At 38.8% G+C, this 18,117-nt stretch overlaps 1 protein-coding gene across 8 annotated transcripts in view; it reads right to left on the minus strand.

Annotated features, from left to right (window-relative positions):
* Nucleotides 1-2,120: 2,120 nt before the first annotated feature.
* KIDINS220 (kinase D interacting substrate 220) overlaps nucleotides 2,121-18,117 on the minus strand; it is a 175,620-nt gene continuing 159,623 nt past the window's right edge. For 3 of the 8 annotated variants that reach the window (XM_075598321.1, XM_075598319.1, XM_075598317.1), the window contains 5 exons: nucleotides 16,167-16,196; nucleotides 10,528-10,668; nucleotides 8,628-8,726; nucleotides 7,270-7,509; nucleotides 2,121-6,130 (listed from right to left, as the gene is read on the minus strand). In XM_075598321.1, coding sequence (XP_075454436.1) covers nucleotides 4,880-6,130; nucleotides 7,270-7,509; nucleotides 8,628-8,726; nucleotides 10,528-10,668; nucleotides 16,167-16,196 — 1,761 coding nt within the window. In that variant the 3' untranslated portion in view covers nucleotides 2,121-4,879. Of the gene's footprint in view, nucleotides 6,131-7,269; nucleotides 7,510-8,627; nucleotides 8,727-10,527; nucleotides 10,669-16,166; nucleotides 16,200-18,117 lie in introns of all 8 variants that reach the window. The other 5 variants (XM_075598318.1, XM_075598315.1, XM_075598316.1 and 2 more) reach the window with 2 other exon arrangements.

Consider the following 18,117-nt stretch of genomic DNA (forward strand, 5'->3'; position numbering starts at 1 on the left):
AGACCTGTCTAAGACATGTGAATGTGCTCACAAGTGATCTTTTTATTTGATATATATATAATATATATACAGGCAGTCCTCGTTTTACAACGCTTCGCTTTACAACGAATGGCTTATCCAACGCTATGCAATGCATACCTATATTCATTTTTACAATGCCAAAACGGCTTATCCAACGCTCCTACGATGCTTTGCAACGTTGTGTATGTGTGTGTATATATATACATATTCACATAAACAACGTTGCAAAGCGTCGTAAGAGCGTATATATATAATATTATACTATATAATATTATATTATACTATATAATATATTATTTATTATGTTATATTATATATATAATACAGTATATACACTATATAATTTATGCGTGTGTTGCGCATCTTATTGCCTGCATAAAATATTTGGTGTATTTTAGTGTTAAAAATGCTTTCAGGAACGGAACCTTTCATTTAAATAGTGTTCCTATGGGAAAACGTGTTTCGCTTTACAACGTTTCACTTTACAACGCCATTTTGAGTAACGCATTGTGTCGGATAACCGAGGATATATATATATATATATATATATATATATATATATATATATATATATATATACATATATACACATATACACATATACACACGTAACAAAATAGGATGAGAAGAACAGAAAGCGCACACTTCCTGGTGCAATAACGTTTTTACTATATTAATGAGACAAACAAACAAATAGTGGTAATACACTCACAAACATCCAAATAAAATAAGCAGTAAGCAGTAGTCCGCAGATCCGTGCTGGAGATGTGCAGAGTTGTCCTCACGTGGGGGTACTCCGCCTGTTGCTACAGCGCGTCCGCTGCTTGCTTCCGCCCTTCCGGTGATAGGAGTTTCCTGCTGCCTCTCGTGACGCCTCCCTAGTGCGTCACCACGTGACCTCCTCCTCCGTACGGTGTCGCAGCAACCCGGCGGTTGCAGGGATGATCTCACCACAGCCCGGGCCAACCACGTCAGCCCGTTCCCTGCCTTCTCCCTCACAGTCTTCAGCTCTTCAAAACTCTACAGCTACGGTCTTTTTTTCACCATGCAAATCATGGGCTGACGTGGTTGGCCCGGGGTGTGGTGAGATCAACTTACTGCTTATTTTATTTGGATGTTTGTGAGTGTATTACCACTATTTGTTTGTTTGTCTCATTAATATAGTAAAAACATTATTGCACCAGGAAGTGTGCGCTTTCTGTTCTTCTCATCCTATTTAGTTTCTACTGAAGTGCTGGGTTAGCACTTCCAACTGAGAAAGCCGCACCTTCTTGGAACTTTTTCTTTTGGACTGTTTCTGGCAACTAAAATTTAGGATTGGACTCTAAGGTTGTATTTAAACCTCTTTGGGGTTAACTCAGGGACATATCTACATTCATATTTGCTTGGTGATAAGCGCCTGTTGCTGAATTGTATGTACTGTGATTATTTAACATATTAATTTGCTTTTTCTTGAGTTTTCCAGCTAATACACATTTTTTGTTTAACACACACGTAACAGTAAGACTGTGTGTCAAGCCTATGTGTATTAGTGTCATGCATGTACCGGGCATGATACAAATTGTACATTATATTTAGTTTCCTCTTCATGTCAATATTCTACCCGAGTTTGGAGTAAATTAAAAAGCCAGAACTCTGCAGTCGATAACTTAGTGTGGATAAGTTGATAATGAGAGAACAAAAAGTTGCTCACGTCTGAAAAGCTACGGCAGGGTTCACTCATAATTAGGGATTCCCGTTTTAGGTTTTAACCGAAAAACACGGGAAATAAAGCATCCTTTCCTATGAAATGTAACCTTTTGTGGCAGCTTGTCCACAGGTAGAGACTAAGGCATCATGGGGGAGTATGGAAACTAAAAAATGTCCATCGATAAACACCAAATTCAAATGCGTGTCACGTTTTTCCCATTGGTAACACTGATCAACACAGATTTATTTATTTTTATATATAAAATGAAAACACATAAAAATAGAAAAAAAATTAACACTCAAAACCGGAACCCATGCTCATAGTATACATGGAGTTTACTCAATGCAGAACTTTACTAAATAGACAGTTTCTGTTTACACCTCTGATAAAGAGCATAACACAAATACAGTAATGCTTAGATTTATTTTATTTTCCACAAATTTGTTTCAAACACGTACGAACACACAGCAATTTTTTTTTTCTCCCATCATGAATATCAAACCATTTTCATGCAAACTTCACTAACAGGTAACATCAAAGTCCAGAAACAAATTGCATGCAACTGCCTCAGACGGCAACAATGAGGACATCAGGAAAAGTGGCACAAAGTTACCAAGTGCCTCAGGGGTAAAGCAGCAGACCACACACCTTCCCAGGTTTAACACACGTTTTTCTTTATTTAACTTGAACCGCGCTGAGGGAAGAGAATCCCGCAGACCAGAAACACTGGCAGCTCATGACTGGGAAAATCCCCAGCTTTGTGAGCTATTCACTAGAGAAGTACTGGCCAGCAGCACAACCCTGTGGCATGGGATAAAATAACCTTCTGCCCACCAACTAGCTCACTGGCAAGGATTTCCTACACAGGAGCCAGAATTCAGTGATTTGTGCTCTGTGGGACTCTCTGAATGAGGATTGATATATATGGATATATATATCATACACACACGTATGTATGTATATGTATTTATATAGTCGTTGCAGAGGTCAAACACATTGAGGGCATTTTTGGCAAAAACTCACTCAATTAACTTCCTGACTTGGAATTTCTTGATATCTCTATTGCTAAACCAATAAGGGCCTATTTAATCATAGTTCAGTTACCAAAACATAAAACTCATTAAATATGATTTTGAAATAGCAAAAAGAACATTTAATCGCCTTTTCCTCAGTACTCAAAGAATGAAGTTAATAACTTACCTCTACAACGACAATATATAGATAAATATAGCTATACACATACACATTCTTTAAACCCGGTGTTTGATTAAAAAAAAAAACAATAGAAAATGCTTAAAGATCGGTAGTCGTAGGAAATTTTGCAGGTGCATAAAATGGTTTTATGGCAACTGAGTGACGTTTCCATCCTATTATTTGTGCCTGTATTGAAACAAAACTGCAACGTCAATCAGTTGCAAAAAAAAAACACTTTATGCACCTGCAAAACTTCCTATGAGTGCCGATATTTAAGCATTCTCTCTCTCATTAGAAGTGGTAGCGGATTTAAGTTTAAGTCCTCAGTAACTACTCAAAGCATTTTAAAAGGATATTTATAGATGATTGTTGCTACATTTCCCTTTATTACACTGCACATGTATTGAGAACTTGCTGTTCTCTTGTGTAATGATTTTGATGTCACTACCAACAATGAGTAATAAAAGATAATCAGATTTTAAAAAGGGCACTGCACTGCAGTTATTCTTTGTTTGGCTGCCCCAAAAACCTAATCTGGCTCAGGGCCCTCGGGACAGGTTTGAGAAACATTGCTGTAAATCAGAGGTACTCAACTCCAGTCTTCAAGACTCCCCAACAGGTGAGGGTTTTATCCCAGCTTCAGCACAAGAGGCTCAATCAGTGGCTCAGTCGAAGTCTGTGCTGAAGCAGGGATATCCTTAAAACCTCACCCGTTGGAGAGTCTTGAGGACTGGAGTTGAGCATTCCTGCTGTAAATCAACCAACACTGTGTGCAATAATAGAGGGTTCAAACTAATTCCGATTGGCAGTAAATTAAATTCTATTTATTTAAATTCAGATCCTCCTAACTTATTAACTTGGTTCAGTCAGAGACATGTTTGTGCGCCTGTAAACTTTTCCCACTTTTTTGCATGCAAGATGATCTCACAAACGAAACACTTATGTGCCAATGGCATGCAGTACGGGCACCTATTAACTACAGCAGTTCAGAGATCCGAATGCAAAGTCAATTACACATCATCACTTAACAGCGTCTTTATGGCAAGCACTACAATGATTATTCAGAATGGGTAAGGTTATGATCAGACAAAAAGACAGCATAGCATAATGCCATATACAGTAGGTTTGACTTATTTCTTCTACTGTTAAACATAACACACTGCATTTGGGAAATCAACAGGGATATTAGCTTTAGTTCATTTCAATGTTTGTGACAAACTAGATTTGCAGGAAATTATACCCTTTTTTGGAGAATTATTACAAATTTGTGTACTAGGATTCCTGTACTCTCTGTAATACTACCAGGAAACAGGAAACTGTAATATGCAAAAGAAAAGGCGCATCCATTTTAAGTCAATGGCTATAATAATGGCAGTGATCTTTATAGGGTATAGCAATGGTGATCTTCAAACATACTATAATATTTGTTAGGGTGATATTAAACGTCCAATGTTATGCAGTTCTTGACCCACAAAGAAATCATAAATCCTGTGTCTTTAATTTAGGACTATAACAAGTTAGCTACTTCTGCTGCCTCAGGCTCTGCAATGCATTGCAAAGCAAGTCCCTCTGACAGACAATGGGTTAAAGGCCAGCTTGATTGTTTCAAGAGGGGTTAGGTGTAGATTTAAATCAAAAATACATGCTTAAAGAAAAAATAATGAAGATATTGAAGTTTACAAAATCTAGCTTTGCCTATATTTCCCCAAACTATGTTTTTGCTTTCTTCTTTTCAAATACAATGTGTTAATAACATGTGAATCCAATGAAGAGCCAGTGATTATTTCCCTACGGTTTGCTAGTTTACTTGTATGGGTGAATGGTATGTTCCAATTATTTAAAAGAAAGAAGTGATGAGGGACACAATTTGCTTGACAGGTTTACGATCGGGGGACAACGGCAAGAAATTATTACTTGAAATAAATTAAAATCGTACTCGTACAATTTGGCTTTCGCCCGATTGAAATTCTTAGTTTAAAGGATACTCTCTCGCTCTTCTGCAAAGCCAGCGGTGTCAGAGGAAGCAACGGTATGCAGCTCCGAGGCCTCTTTTGGCAGACGGTTGTAGCCTGGACGCTGAGCTTTCTTGTGAGTCAGACGCTTCAGGTTTTCATTCTGCACAGGACTTGACCCAGGGACTACTATGATTGGAGACTCTTCTTTAGCGGCTTCTGTTTCTTCAAAGTTTTGATTTGATCTATTAGTAGACGCAGTGTTGTTGTTGAGGGTGACTGTGCTTGGAGTGCGATTGAGGTTGTAGCCTTCCTGACAAGAAGGCCAATTCTCCTCAGGACTGCTGGCAATTAGACTGCTTTCTGATGGGCTTTTCTTGTCTTCAGAGCAGATTGACATGCGTGCTACAGCCGAGTCTTGAAGGCCACTCAAGCTATTGGGTATTCCCCTTTTTCCTCGCAAGTGGTCATCTTCAAGCTCAATAAGATTGGCCTTTTCAAATTGGGAATCATCTGTGCCCTCATTGTTGAGGGAGTGATTTGGTGAACTTTCGTTGGACCTCACACCAGAGTCAGATGAATCTTTCTTATCCGACAGATACTCCTTCCCTTTGAATAAGGTTCTCACAGGCTCAGATGCATGCTCAGGTACCTTGTCTACATTTCCCTCTGTCTTTTTGTCTTTTCCTTCCTTAAGAAGAGGGGTGTTATCAGACTCTTCTGTTCCAGACTCATCTTCATCGCTCGGGAGCTTCTGGTAGCGCAGACCAGCTCCCTTAAGTTTCAAATCTGCTCCCTGGAAAATGCTTGTTCTTTCCAGAGGCTTTTTACCAGAAAGAAGTTTGGATCCAGAATTATCTGACTTCTCATCTTCTTCTGTGATGGGATCCAGCGGTGAAGCATCCGCAGTAGAAACACTTGAGGATGTGTAATCGACAACATCGTTTCTCTTCGGCAAAAAGGGCTTCCTTCCGTCCTCCTGCTGCTGCTGCTGCTTTTGTTCACTTTCTTTCCCTCTGTCTTGTTCAGAACTGGAATGGATAGAACTGACCGATGTGCTCTGCCCCATGTAATATGGACCAGAGCTCGGTGGAGAAGACCTGCCACTTACAGTACTGGAGCTTACACCGCCCCCCTCAATGTGTGACATTTGTGCAATGTACTCCCTATATGCATCTCTATATTCTGCCTGCACTTTATCAGTAAGCTTTCCAATGTCATTGGATTCTTGAGAATTAAGGCTTGAAAGGCTTGGAGTTCTATGAGCTCGTCCCTGTAAAAAAAGAAAGAAGAAAAAAATCACAGGATATTTATCTATAGTGGATGCAAGTGAAATAACTCTGGAAACACTTAAGCTATCATTATACGGTGACTGGCTAAGCAACATAGTATATAGATGTAAAAACAAAAAACAGATTCAGACAAAAAAAAAGTTTTAATTCAATGATAATAAAAGATAGGGACTGAAATGCCATAGATCACAAAGAGCATATGCTGCCATTGCAGGAATGTTGAACTTTGAATTAATAATTTCTTACATTGTCATTCCATAAGTAGCTATAGAAAATACAATAGAGCCTTTTGAATATCAACTAAAACACGGAAGACATAAATGAATTCCTTAAATTATGCGTGAAAAAAATCACAAATAAAAAGGCTGCCAAATCAAACATCAAAATATTATGGCTACTTTAAAAACCAAGACACGACTGATGAGTATTTTGCGCTGTATGTTTTGTTTTTGTAATTAAAGCGACATGATTTCCTATGTGCGGGTACGTATTTCTAAATGAATCTTATTTAGCGAAGCTCTACAAATCTATAAGGATAATCATGTTTTCCATCGTCCGATATATACTGCTAACTCAAGTACAAGCTATTTCATAAGTGTAGTAAACCAATATGTGTAATACGTTTAATTGTTAATGCTTCTTCAATGGTTCATTTTTAAGACAAGACACCAGAATAAACATGGATTTCAAATGCTGGAAAGAAACCTTTACTGCCCCTAACAGTCTTCAGATATTTCAATCTCTTTAGTCAGAGAATTGGATCAATCCTAGGGACTGCTCCTTGGCATATCACATTATTTCCCCTTGAAACAATAGATTATAAAATTTACGGGCAGGGATTAACTACTGTATGTCTGCGAAGTGTAGTGTTAAGTACCTGATCATGGCTCATTCATTACTAAAGTTGTTAAAAAAAAGCTTTGCATAGAAGGTCTATAAACATTTCACTTGATTACAATGAAGACCGTACAAAAATACAGACACATTTAAATGTGTCAATTCAAATATACTGTGATGTCTGGAATAGGCAAGTACTTTTTCTGTCCCGAATATATTTTTAATTTAGAACTACAATTCCTCTTTGGAAAACCAAGAAGGAGTAATTAAACGCGGTAGGTACCTGCCAACTTGTATTGCTGTGACGTGGTGGTGGCGGCTCGTCGAAACCAATAGCGTTCAGTTCCTCAAAGCTGAAGCTGAAGTCGTAATTCTGACCGGCGAGTTCAGTGTGAGGCAGTTCTGGGTTCGGAGCAGGGCGCCGGCTGACTTCGCTTTGTGTGAGCATGTTTCTGCTGGGCTCAGCTGGGATCCGGGTCTCGTCAGCATGCATCTGGATGTCGGGGTTTTTCATTTCGTGAATCTTAGGCATGAGCAGAACACCAACATCATTATCATGTACACAGCAAAGCACGTTCGAAAAATAATATCCTAACAATTATGGCAATTACATCTCTCCCTCCCCCCCCCCAAAAACAAGAACAAAAAAATAGGAAACTCTCAAATAGTCTGTTTTGTTTCAAACTGTAATCTGCATGTTATGATTCCATCTGTTTGTGGAGAAATCACAACAAAAGGCTTCAGGAAAAGATGTTCACGAGAACAATTAAGCCTGAATAATTTTCTTACAGTCATTTCAATGTTTTAAATACATAATCTCTTGAAAGCAACCTCTGAAGTCAATCTGTTTAGGAGCTGATTAGATAAAATTATTTTAATACCAGTATCAAGTCAAATATTCATTATATCATCCATTGAATATCTGTGTATCATGAGATCTATTGTACGATAAGTATATATTGATGTTCATGTTCCTCACTTAAATGTCTATACTGCCTCAGCTTTCCTATTTTATACAGTATCAATTCAGCTAGCACACCAGATAGAGGTGTACCAACAGTAAGAGAGAAATAACATTTGTATTAATCTTAGACATGAACTTTTGAAGCACATTTTTTTTAACAGATAACAAGTATATACGTTATTGTACATTAATATCTACACATGATTTTACGTTGATCCAATAAAAGATTAGCACAGCCTGCAAAGTGTCCTTTCTCCAAGAACAATATTATTACTATAATCCAGATCTATACTTAAATTGTTTTATTTTTGGGAAAGAGAAAGGATGGTAGCCCCCCTAAAGACACGAGATCCTCTCAGGGAAAGAACAGAAAAATAATATATGTTTATGGTTCACCGCAAGCAGTTTACAAATGAGAAAGCACAAATCTTTCAACTGAGAGAAGAGTGCAAATAAAGGAACGGGAGACATCCCCCTGTGATGTTTTAACAACACCACTACTTTTTTGACCATTGAAATCGTACATAACGAAATCTTTGAATTTATATATGTAACATCTTTCAAATAACAAAAACAAAACCTAGTTTGTGCCTGCAATGGCAATAAACACTGTGTGGTCTCCCAACAACCTATTTTACAGGTAGAAATGCCAATTAATGTCTGAATATTGTCCTTACTGCACTTCGGAAGAGGTGCCAGTCGCCAAAATTCATGTTCATTTCCTTTTTCAATTCATCCATGTTGCATTGTGCTAAAACACGACCATTGATATTAGCCTGCAAAAAGAAAAAGAAATTAAGACAAAAATGTGCATGAATGGTGACAAGGAATACAAAACTTGAACAAATATGTAACATTTAACCCACACGAAAAGATAGCCTCATTATCATGCCTGTAACCATCACACTCACTGCTGTACAGTGAGGTCTATTCCCACACACCATGACAATGACTAAAAACATTGAAGGTCCTTTGAAGATCTTAGTTCAGACTTTGTCACATTTGACGTACAGAGCTGCTTAGGTCTGAAGCTGCTCTGATCGGTATATTCTCATAAGGCCATCTCTTACCGTGGCTGTACCATGAATGGAGATCCCTACTGGAAGCTGCCATTGTGATGATGTTTGAGGAAGGGGTTTGTGGCTGTCCTTTCAATTTAATGTTTTGAAATGTTTAGAACAGTATAGCTCACAAATACAATATTTGTGAGCTACTTAATGATATATTACATATTGCATTGATCAGAACATTTATTTTAGTTGTTTCTTCATGAAGGATTGAAGCTCCGTCAATTATATTATGGGCAAAACACTACATAGACGCACATGGCCATTAGACATTTTACCATACATAAAATGCTAACAATTATATTTACATTGGTCTTAAACTGATTTTATGCCACAATAAGATTTTACTGCCACTTGGTATTCATAGTTTATAGTTATGCCTGGTATATTGCAGAATAGCACATTTCTTGAACCCAAGTAGACCATAAGTGACTAGCTTTCAAACGAGGCTTTATTAATCTAGTGCAAGAAAGATGTACTTTGTATCATAATTATTACTACATTTTTTAATAGCTCTACCAGTATAATTAGCAATGTACATACTAACAAACAACACACAATCACAGCAATAAATAGCAGGCAATTTAATTTTAATTACCTGATGCAGAGGCACATAAAATAACTTGGCTAAAGTTACTCCACTTCAGAGATGAAAACCTCAAACACTTTAGTGCCAGTTTTCTGGCAGTAACACTTTTTTGGTGAGAATAATCCAAAGAATGTATTTTGTGAGGAAAACTGTGAAGACATCCCATCCTCCTATTGCTTAAATCAGGGGGGCTCAATTACCGCCCTCAAGACCCCCCCACCCCAACAGGTCAGCTTTTAAGGATATCCCTGCTTCAGCACAGGTGGCTCAATCAGTGGCTCTGATTGAGCCACCTGTGCTGAAGCTGGGTTATCCTTAAAGCTGCAGTTCAAGCAATATCCTACATGTGTTTTTTTTTTTTTAATAAATCAGTTCTGTAGTAAAAAAAAATACTTTTAGCATTTTGTTTTAAAAAAAAAAAGCAACTTTGAAAGACCAATTTTCTTGTATTCTATTTTAAAAAGCATGCTTGTTCCTATAGCAACCATTTACATTCCCCATATCTAAAGATGTCGCCAAACTTTGCCGATCAATAGACGGAGAACGAATGCAGTTCTATGCAGTTATTTAGGCAAGTAGAGATTGCCCACATGAAACGATTGAAGTAAAAAAAAAACTAAAAAAAAAACGGGAGCTAGAACTGCAGCTTTAAAACATGGCCTGTTAAGGAGGTCTTGAGGGCTGGAGTTGAGCACCCCTGGCTTAAATAACTTGAAGATACTCAGGAGGCCTGTTATAGGGCTGCTGAGGTCGGTGGTACAGGCTAGTCATCATCAACAAGTGGCTGAACAGGGGACAACTTCTTGCAATCTTGTCTCGGAAATGAGTTGAAAGGGACAACAGATCATGTCTAAGCACTGAACTTAGTTCCAAGGATATTTGGCCAAAATAATACTGTAAACAAGTAAAAGTTGAAATCACCTTGCGCATAGTTGCGGTGTACTGAGGCAACATGCTCTGCTCAATCCCTTCTATTTGCTTCAGCTTCTCGCACACAGCGTCTACATTCATGGAGCTCAGCTTGGTTCCATGTGTTCCGATGCTGTTGCTGCCGCCTGCACCCTACACATGGGTGGGATAAAGGAAACTGTAACAGTACTATAAGCAGAAGACTGAGCCGTAATAATGGTACATGCAAATCTGTAGCACTGTATAGTTTACCACCATATTCTACACCAGGGCTCTTCAATGCCACCTCCAGTATTAGAAAAGCCTGCGGATGGTCTGTTTACATTCCTTTTATAGAACTGTGTAGAAGGTTTAATCTATCATGAATCTAACTCCATTAAAGTAGCTCCAGCAACATAGCGCCATTTTTCACAGCAAAACTCACGTATAACATATAATACAAACGTGATACAAATGTTGAAAAGTATTTATAAAATGTTCACTTTTTTGTTTTTGAGGTAAAAGGATGAAGATGGCATTTCTAAGCCTCATTAAATATGCCTATAATTACACAAATAAGACTTTTTTTAAATTTTATTTATAAAATATTTTACCAGGAAGTAATACATTGAGAGTTACCACTCGTTTTCAAGTATGTCTTGGGCATAGAGTTATGATGACAAATACATGGTTACATTGCATGAACATGGTTATACATTATATGTAAAGACCTTGCATGAACAGTTCTTTTCTGATTTCAGCTCTTTGGATTGCTACTTGAAAAGCACTGCCCACCAGTTTTCCAGAAAACCTATTTTAAAGGTACAGTCCCACACAGGACCCTATGGATTTAATGGCAGCGTTCTGATTATTGTGCTCACACTAGGTGGTTGATAGCTTACAAAATCAGATAAGTATTTTAAGTCATTTTGAAAGCTTATGCCATCAGTGATTGTGAATACTGCAACCTAAGTTTCAGGTGGTTTTTACGGCATTCTCTCCTTTATCACGCTTCTCGTCCATAACTTTCTCTTAAAACACATAGCGTGTCCACAAATTGTTAGGGGGTCACACGTAGTATGGTGTGACACCGGGACCTCCTCTAACACCTGCCCAGTTTGGGGCAGGGTCACTAACCCCTCCCCAGGTATATAAGAGGCTCCTAACCCAAATTTAGATGAGACGGTTCTAGGATGTAGCCTGTTCCCCAGTAAGTGAGGCGGTATCTGCTTTACCCCACCAGGGGGTATGGCAGTGGCGACTAGACTCAAGGGCCTCAAGCCCTTGGGGAACCTAGCCAGGGAATAACAGTGATGCAAGATGCGAGGGAAGATATTATATGATGGTCGGTGTAAGAAGTACCTCTCTTGCAAGAGATGAATCGGGCCCTGGCCTGCCAAATAAAAGGTGAACGCTTCCACTTCTCTATGTCATTACTGAAAAGGGGGTTCCTGTAGGGAATACCATTTGCCTCCGGCAGCTACCATACAGGATGGAGGCTCTGCACCGATGAAGTACCAGCCTGTCCCGTGGCTATTCCAACTACCATCGCGGAGACTCGGGCTTCCTGGCCTACAGCAGGTGAGCTAACCAGCACCGGTACACAAATAACATGCAGATCTCCCGTAAGGAAGGAGGAGGCGGGGGGGGGAGGCGTCTTATATTAGAGTTTTAAAACTATTATACAGTATATCTTCAATTTACCAGAAAAGTTTCTATCACAAAAGTTTAACATAGCAAAACGTCACTACTATACAGTAACCGCACGGCAGTCATTTACCAAACTGCATTAGAAAGGAAACACTTTTACAATAGTCTCTCTAAAATCTTTTCTCTGGTCTTGGTGTAGTCCAAATATGGCGAGAGTGACAAGTATGCACTGTTGGATATTAGCTATTCCATTCCTCGTTTATGTTGCTTCCATCTCATGGTTCTGTTTTCAACATATGTAAATATATAGGGATTATGTATTATTGTCACAATTAGGTCCCGCCTGATGTAAAGTGAACATTTTGACTCTGCTTCACTCTTGCATCAATGCACAAGGTGCAAGTTTTACTCTACCTTTGGCAGTTATCAACTTGGGGAAACGTTCTGAAAGCAATGGTATAATGAGATGTATGAAGGTTTGCTTCCATATAACGAAGCAGAACATGTCCACACAATCCGGCAGGTCTGCGGTGGCATTAACATCTTGCCGAGTGCGAGAGGCAGACTTAAGTGGCTCAATGTACAAGCTTGTCAAATATGTAACGAGAGCAAATTAGTGCAAATAAGAACGTTTGCTCTGTCCTTCTGATACACATAGCCTAATATAATGCTTTGTGTGTACTAGAATTTATTGCGATCAGAAATAAGCTGTATATTGATGGTGGACAAACCTAAGATTTTGATTTCACTTTAATTCCTTGTGCAGCAGGCGAGTTCAGCACATTTAAAAACAAAAATGGTAATAGTGGCCAATTAGTTTTAGGAAGAATAAGAGCATGTATCGATGATTCGAGACTGTCTCTGAGGGGAGGGGTGGGGGAGGGAGTTTCTATGATCGCTCAGAAAATATTGGCTTTGGTAATTAAAAATGGCCACTACAACCAAGAGGCATACTGTACATCTAACTAGGGCAGTGTTTCTCATCCCTGCCTCTGGGACAAGCTATCCAGGCCATTTTCAGGGAAAAACAGCTAATCACACATTCGCATAGAAATGCAAACGTGCGCTTGGCATTTCATAGATTATGCCTAAAATCTGGTCTTGCTGGGGTGTTATAAGGAGAGATTCAGAAACACTGAATACGAGGGTTTTATTTAGGGAGCTAACCAAATTCTCAGATTGAAAAATAAACATAATATTTAATAGAAAACGATAAACGGATGAAAAACAACACGATGTACAGCAGAGATATGTCATCTTTTACGGCTTATTTTTAATGGGACCTAGAATACCTCTCTCACCTAATATGAAAAAAGGTATATTTGGAGAAATACTAAATAATGACACATGAGATCTGCTAGACATATCTTAAAAGTGAGATCATTACAATAGATTCATATGGTAAGAAATAGGAATCTGCTGTGATTTTCAAAGCTGGGAAATGTGCAGCAAATCCTGTGCGGAAAATGAAACCAAATTGATCAACCGTTCATAAAAATGTGTCCTGCTGTTTGGTGTTAAGCAGTTATAATGAACTAAACCAGACTAGTTTGTGATCTGATTATCTCTGCATAGTGACTTTTTCAGAAGTCAGCCCCGATACGACATGCAGAAGCAGCCCTGACTTTCTGAGGTAGCAGTAAATTGGAGGAAAGGAAAGAGGGGAAATTAGGAAATAAGACAGGAGGAACAGTAGAGGGGAAGAGAGCTAGAAAAGAAGACTTGATGCTTGAGAAGGGTGGGATACAATAGAACACATTCAATGTGTGTGTGAGTGCAATTCTGTGTACTTGTAATGCACCCGTCTAGGGTAACATGTTTATACAGTAAGTGAAAAGGTAAAAACAACACATTTTAGAATATGATTTCTATCGTTAATCGCTTTGCTGCCGTAATGGCTTTCAAGTTGTGAAAACAATGAATGGGCAGTTCCACCTTCCTCATTTTCACACATGAAACCAAGTTATAATGTTCTCTTTACTACCAGTATGTTTCACGGAAAACATCCCAGCAGCAAGGAAACATGTGTAAAGAAGTCAGGCCCAGAAGAATACGAGTAGTATATGGAAAGCGGAAACAGACATAGAACAGGGGATGGTAAAGGGGAATTTCTATCGCTTTATATGTAAGCTTTACTTGAAGCCAAGTGCTACATAGAGGTGTTCAGATATTTCAGTGGAATAATACTTTTCTTCCATGAGAAGATGCAGAGGAATCATTAACTGTCATTTTTCCACATAACACACATTTTGGTGATTTGTTGTTTTTGTTGTTGCACAAAATCCTTTACAGGCACAGTTTGTGAAAATGTAATCTTCCCACCCCCACCCTCACCCCACACCCCACACCCCAAAAAAAAATCTAAATAAACCTTTGTTTAGTCACTCCTGTTAGAAATCCAAAAACAAGGCTTAATTTCTAGAACTTCTTTGGGAGGAAATTGCATTGGAAGTAAAAGTGGTTAAAAGGCTGAACATTTATTTACCAGCAGATATTTTCCTGGGTCCCACTTTTCACTTTGGAGAGTAAAAACATGTTGTTTAACCAATGTCTCAGCAAAACAAAATGTGCATTTTAAAGATATGTAGGTGGGGCTGTTCTTTTCATTAACTACTTAACTGCCAGAGGACGTTGAAATAGATATTGGGAAATGTGCTCCATTTCATGGTATCTGCAGATCCTAATTCAAACGCCTCAGTGAATCCTCCGATTTTCACTAGCAATTAAAAAATCCGGCTTGGAACAAAAAGTTATTAAGTTATTTATAACGCTGTTACTAAAACAGAAGCTCACAACTCATTACTGGGATAGAGGCCAAGAGGAGCGCTTATTTGAATGACGAATACTCTCAAAACAAGAAGAACTCTGTCCAAGACATCTAAATAACAAACAGCATTGGCAAGCAGGTCTCCTGCCCTTTTCCCTGCCTGCACGGATGGTTTCAGACTTGAGTCAGTAAACCCGACGGTTACCACTATACCAAAAGCTCAATGCTGCAGATTATTTTTAGCGATGATGCTATCTTAAGCATTGCAAACACATTTTTGTTTAGTTTCTCTTAGTATTAAAATTCCCCTTTTCCTCTTGCGTATGTGAAATGCCCAAGTCATTTTGTACTGCTGAAAAATAGATAGAAAAACAGGTTTCATTTGGGGCCTTAAAAAGTGGTTGCTGTCCCGTTTAAAAAGAAGAAAAAAAAGAACTGCTTTATAATCGCTGTATCTTTGGAATAGCAGCTGCGTTCCCCTGCAGTTAGCCATAAGTCTTTAGCCAAAGCAGTATGTGTGGCTTCTGTGCTTTCTGATTGCAACTCGTACGAGGGACTGAACTGTTAAGGAAAAATATTGCTGGTTTTTAAATGCCACAAGCACCACAGTGCTGTCATAGGTTATTTATCTTGGCAAAGGAACCTCATATGTAAATTCTTATAACAAACCCTTTTGTTTAAAAAGGTTTCAGTCCTTCTGTGGCAGTTTGGCCTCCAACTCGCTGCAATACATTGCAGGTCCCTCTGCTCCCATAGGAGATAAGATTAAGCAAGAAACATGTTAGAGAATTATAGCATCCAGGGTTAAGTTGCTGATGCCGCATGCTTTATATATTAGTATGCAAGCAGCAGTCTGTCCACAGCTCATTTATGTAGGACGAACCATTTGCTGTACTATTATTTTTTTATGTGAGGCGCCAACCATTTTAAACATGCAGATCAATATCGCTCTCTGCAGAAGCAGTTTGCAAAAGTTTACAGAATGCATTATTTAACATGAATTCTTTCGTTGGTTATCTGTAGAGAAAAACAAAGCGTGCTAAGGCAGACGCATAGCCAGCTTTCAACATCTCCATTTCTTGTTTATTGGCTTAGAGGGAGACGGTACAGAAAAAAGTATATTCCATGCAAATGTTAAAAGCAATTTATACAAAAAAGAAAAACCCCGTTAGCACTGAAAAGAGCATTTGTTAGTCTATAAGCCGTTAGAGGCTGCAGCCGCACTGCTCAATGAAATCGGAGGAAAATGCTGTACCTGTTTCGATTTGCTTAACACAGATTTGTGCTGCTTTATGGAAGAAAAGAAGAAAGAGAGAGGAAAAAAAGATAAAGGCTTTAAGAGAAAGTCTATTGAATACATCTTCGCTTTAGTTCCTCTTATATTTTCCTGCCCTGGTCACAAAAATATTTTTTGTCCCGTTTAAAAAATACAAAATAAACATTCTTTTTACACATTAACATGTAGAGGACTCTGGGAAAGCGTCTAGTGCATTATTTCACATAACTAAAATGTCTTAATGCTCCACGATCTTCCCAGGCTCTCTTTTTTTGGCATCTTATGTTTATATTCCTTTCTTTCCATATAAAGTCGATATTGCAAAACCTTCATTGTATACTCAATGAGCTGAAGATTTTTTTAGTGTGTGTGCGTTCGCCCTCTCTCCCCCTTTCTCTAGAGACAAACATCACTGTATTATCTCTCAACACCGTTAATACCTGGTGTTTGTTCCGCGATTTAAGGCTGTTTTAATGGAGGTTTGTCCTAATTTATCCTATTTCTCGACCCCCCCAAAAAAAGAAGTACTGTATGTAGTTGTAGTTATTTAAACCATATGTAGTGATATTAGTTTTGGCCAGTCTGAGAAGCTATTAACTGTGTCACCATCCTCGACTTCAGAGGCAACATTGCAGGCACTATGTGCGGCTTAACATGCCCATGCACAAAGCCAGAATACCTGCAGTTGTACTGAGAATCTGGAACATGTTGGGCAGGCGAGAGGCATTGAGAAGCTCTCGTCAGCGTCCTCACTACGCACATTATGGAACTCAATGTCAGAAATAGTGGCTGTGATGTGTGAAGTTGCTGATTGCTTTCACCTTGTTACAACCCGAGCCTCTAGTTTCTAGCAATAACCCGCTCTGTTCAGCACATGCCTTTTCTAGGGGACCCGAATCATTTATTTCCCCCCGACCATGAAAAAGGATTTGTCTTTTTAAAACCAAAAAGTTCGTGGGTGATCCCCTTGATACCCAGAGCACCGCTGGCAATGAAGGTGTTAACACCCTAACGGCTATAGACCTGTAGTGAATTGCAGGCGCGTTCAGGGCGAAATTAATGGCCGCTGCTTTTCAGTGAACATCTTTTTCAGATTATTTGTGTAGTGCGCGCTTTGCAAGTATAATCCCTAACACGAAGAAAAAAAAGCCGGTCCATGGAGGGCTGTAAGTAGAGCGGGCACATTTTCAGCAGCAGTATTGCTTCACATTACTGCAGTAACGGGGCTATCCTGGCATTGGACAGAGGCTGTTATGTTCCTGTTTGAATGAGGAAAACAGACTCCAGGCGACCAGGAATGTAAGACTGAGCAGATTTGATGATTATAATACGTTGGCTGACATAGGCCTATTTGCTCCCAAAATAAGAAAAAAGGATCTGACTTGCAGGGAAATGCCAACGCAGAATGTTTAAAGTTGCTGTTCCATTTAAGCCCTTTCTATTATTTTATTTTTTGCACAAACTGCTTTTTGTAGACTGCCGATCAATGCACCAACACCCTCTATTACGTTTCTATTTTAGAGTAATATTGGGGTAAACATTTTTTTTCCTGACACAGTCCTGATCCTTACAACCTTTAATAGCCGCAGAATTTTAGCTTCAGTTAATATAAGCCCAAAACAAGTAATCTTAGGAAAGAATAGTAAAATCTTGAATTATAATTGTAAAGAACAACAAAAAACCAGTGCAGACGTTGTTACACGGATGACTGCTTGCATTTGATTGCAATCCATGTTACTGCAACACAATTATGTGTAGTTGCTAGTGTGACTGCACCTTTCAAACAGAAACAGTTTATCAATGTAGGAGTTAAATCACTTTGCTGCCAGAGGAGCTTGTAAAGCCTGGCTTTCTAATGAGTTGCAAGTCCCTCAGGTAGTAATGAAGCTAAGTGTCGACTGTAAGAAAAAAAAAGTCTGTGTGTTGGAAA

The sequence above is a fragment of the Ascaphus truei genome, chromosome 4 (assembly GCF_040206685.1).
Source record: "Ascaphus truei isolate aAscTru1 chromosome 4, aAscTru1.hap1, whole genome shotgun sequence".
Taxonomy (NCBI): Eukaryota; Metazoa; Chordata; class Amphibia; order Anura; family Ascaphidae; genus Ascaphus; species Ascaphus truei.